General features: G+C 35.3%; 1 protein-coding gene across 4 annotated transcripts in view; it reads left to right on the top strand.

The window, feature by feature from the left end:
• The window catches only part of LOC106881629 (uncharacterized), a 25,610-nt gene that overhangs the window by 20,663 nt on the left and 1,918 nt on the right, over positions 1 to 3,029 (top strand). For all 4 annotated transcript variants that reach the window (XR_008266378.1, XR_008266379.1, XM_014932093.2 and 1 more), the window contains 2 exons: positions 1,961 to 2,127; positions 2,601 to 2,778. Coding sequence is in view for 2 of the 4 variants with exons in the window: in XM_014932093.2 (XP_014787579.1) it covers positions 1,961 to 2,127; positions 2,601 to 2,778 (345 nt within the window). In the remaining 2 variants the exon portion in view is untranslated. The remainder of the gene's footprint in view (positions 1 to 1,960; positions 2,128 to 2,600; positions 2,779 to 3,029) is intronic.

Below are 3,029 nucleotides of genomic sequence, written 5' to 3' on the forward strand. Positions count from 1 at the left end.
TATATATGTATGTATGTATATAAATTTGTATTAAAATAATTTCTACCAGCACAAAAGTATTTTGGTGTGCATTTGCAGTTCCGACCCGAGATTTAAGCCACTGGAACTTTTTCACAATATGAATATTTTCTCAGTTTGTCATCACTGGTGATGGAGTCAAGATGTGAACCATCCATTCTATGGTTATACATCCTAAAGTCTAGGATGGTCCATGTAAAAAGCACTTGTGCTGGTGTCACATAAAGGTGCTCATCCCAGTGGCACATTAAAAGCACCCCAGCACACAAGGTTGAGTGATTGGCATTGGGAAGGGCATCCAGCTATAGAAAGCAAGCCAAATCAGACTGGAACCTGGTGCAGCTCTCTAGCTTGCCAGTTCTGGTCAAACCATCCAACCCATGCCAGTGTGGAAAACACACATTAAAGGATGATGGTGATGATGATAAAGCAGTCAAGTAGTGTCTTTGAGCATTATTAATGAAGGAATGCCCCTGCTGGTAGAGCCATATTTTGAAGTTATTTTCAGTAAATCTGATGTAGGACTTCAGTGAAGAGTTGTCTCTTAAGTGACTCTTTAATGCAATAAACTATAGATTAACTCAAGTAGACAGTTACAGTTAATTGCAGTATTTAGATTTCACTTGTTATTGTTAGTAATCTTTTTATTGCTATCGTTTATTAACACAAGCTGACAAGTTCTTATTGGTAGACAGAAACTATATAGGAGTCTGTTGCATCCATCCATCTTGTTGCATTTGTCCATCTGTCCATCCATCCAGATATATATATATATAGAAAGAGAGATGTGTTTATGTGTGTGTGTGTGTGTGTTGGAAATAACATGAAACTCTGAGTAACAGCTTTTCTTCTAGCTGTAGCTTACTCATTTAAAGGGGATCTTTGTCTCATGGGCTACATGGGGATTTCACTGGTGTTAGTGCAATGTTAAATTTACCCAGTACACTCTGTAAAGTGGTTGGTATTAGAAACAATGCCAAAGCAGATATTGGAATATGATGCAGTCCTCTGACCAGTTGAATCTTGCCTACAAGGCGCTCATGTACTGGTAATATTTCCTTAGTTCACTTTGAATTTAACTTATTTTGGATCACCTTAAAAACATTGAGTTAACTTGTATTTTCGGAAATATTAATTTCAACAATATTTTCAATATCTAAATATGCTAATATAATAGAAACAATTGTCGGTTTTATAAGGTGAATTCTAAAATAAAGATGTGATTTTCTCTATACGTATTTTTGTTGTCAAACACTCTGAATTTCTCAAAATTCTTCTAAATGATATTAGGATCTACTTGTCACACATGAGGAATTACCTGGGGTGTGTATTCTACTTACATTTACTGGTATCTGATTGTTGGATATATTCAACCAAATTTATTTAAGACCGAATGCTTTATTGGTATCTGCCTGGATTTTTTAATCCCTTTTTTCCTTCTGCATATACTCTTTATTCTTTTACTTGTTTCATTCATTTGACTGTGGCCATGCTGGAGCACTGCCTTTAGTCAAGCAAATCAACCCCAGGACTTATTCTTTGTAAGCCTAGTACTTATTCTATTGGTCACTTTTGCCAAACCGCTAAGTTACAGGGATGTAAACACACCAGCATCAGTTGTCAAGCGAAGTTGGCAAGACAAACACAGACACACAAACATATACATACATATATATATATATATATATACAATGGGCTTCTTTCAGTTTCCGTCTACCAAATCCACTCACAAGGCTTTGATCGGCCCGAGGCTATAGTAGAAGACACTTGCCCAAGGTGCAATGCAGTGGGACTGAACCTAGAACCATGTGGTTGGTAAGCAAGCTACTTACCACACAGCTACTCCTGCATCTATATTTATATATACCTTCAAAACCTTTTGACCAACTCACAGCTTCTCTCTCTACTTCATCTGTTATATAATTCCATCTTCTTTTTTCAGAATCTGTTGACATTGTAATATCTCCTGGTGAAGTAATAGCCGGAGGAAAAGAAAAAGTGAAGATCACATGTATAGACAAAAAGTACGCCAAAAAAGTATATGCCATAACTATTTCTAAAGATGGTAGAGATATTGTTACCATTGAACCTCCAAAGAAAGCAATCTGGGTAATTATATTTATCAATTAATCAAATATAACTGTTGAGCTCTCTCTCTCTCTATCTATCTATCTGTGTAATTGTATATACGTTTATATTTTTTTTGTTCCTTTGTCGCTCTTACTATTTTCTAGTGTTTTTTCTCTCTCTGTTCTCTACTTATCTCCTCTTTATTCTCCTGGCCACTGTCAGGAAAATGCAATTAATAAAATTTATAAAATAAGAAATGTTCCCTACTCAAAAACTTAGAACTTCCCTCTAATCACAACATATATCTTATTTTACTATGATTAATATAACTTTTGAGAGGCACTTTCTGTAAAGGTAAAGGTTAATGACCCAGTGATGGATAATTCTGCTTAGAAGTTGTTGATCAATTGACTCTAATTATCTCAACCTGGCTGAAATAGATATTGATTTAATTATTGATTGATTGATGACATTGTTGTTGATGATGTTATATATTTCTAATTATTATTTAGGTGGATAATGATATATCAAGAAGAGCTTACCTAATCAACACCTACATCAGTGCTGGTAATTCAATTGCTACCTTATATGTGACCATCCCTCGTGGCTGGGACACTGGCCTATACAGGTGTACTGTTCAGAAGACACCACGTCCAGAAACTTCCAGACCAATGGCACTGAAAGTCAATGGTAAGTAGACACTAATACAGAATAAATGGTATATTCTCTATGTAAAGAGAACAGATATTTCCTAAATAATTAATTATTTAAGAAATATCAGATTAATTATTTTAACACCATCAAGTATCAGATTAAATGAAATACAGAGTTCAACATAGCCTGGCTAATTTAAACTAATCAAAATTGCACCCACTACACTCTCGGAGTGGTTGGCGTTAGGAAGGGCATCCAGCTTTAGAAACTCTGCCAAATCAGATTGG

This window comes from Octopus bimaculoides, chromosome 20, assembly GCF_001194135.2.
Source record: "Octopus bimaculoides isolate UCB-OBI-ISO-001 chromosome 20, ASM119413v2, whole genome shotgun sequence".
NCBI classification, from domain to species: Eukaryota; Metazoa; Mollusca; class Cephalopoda; order Octopoda; family Octopodidae; genus Octopus; species Octopus bimaculoides.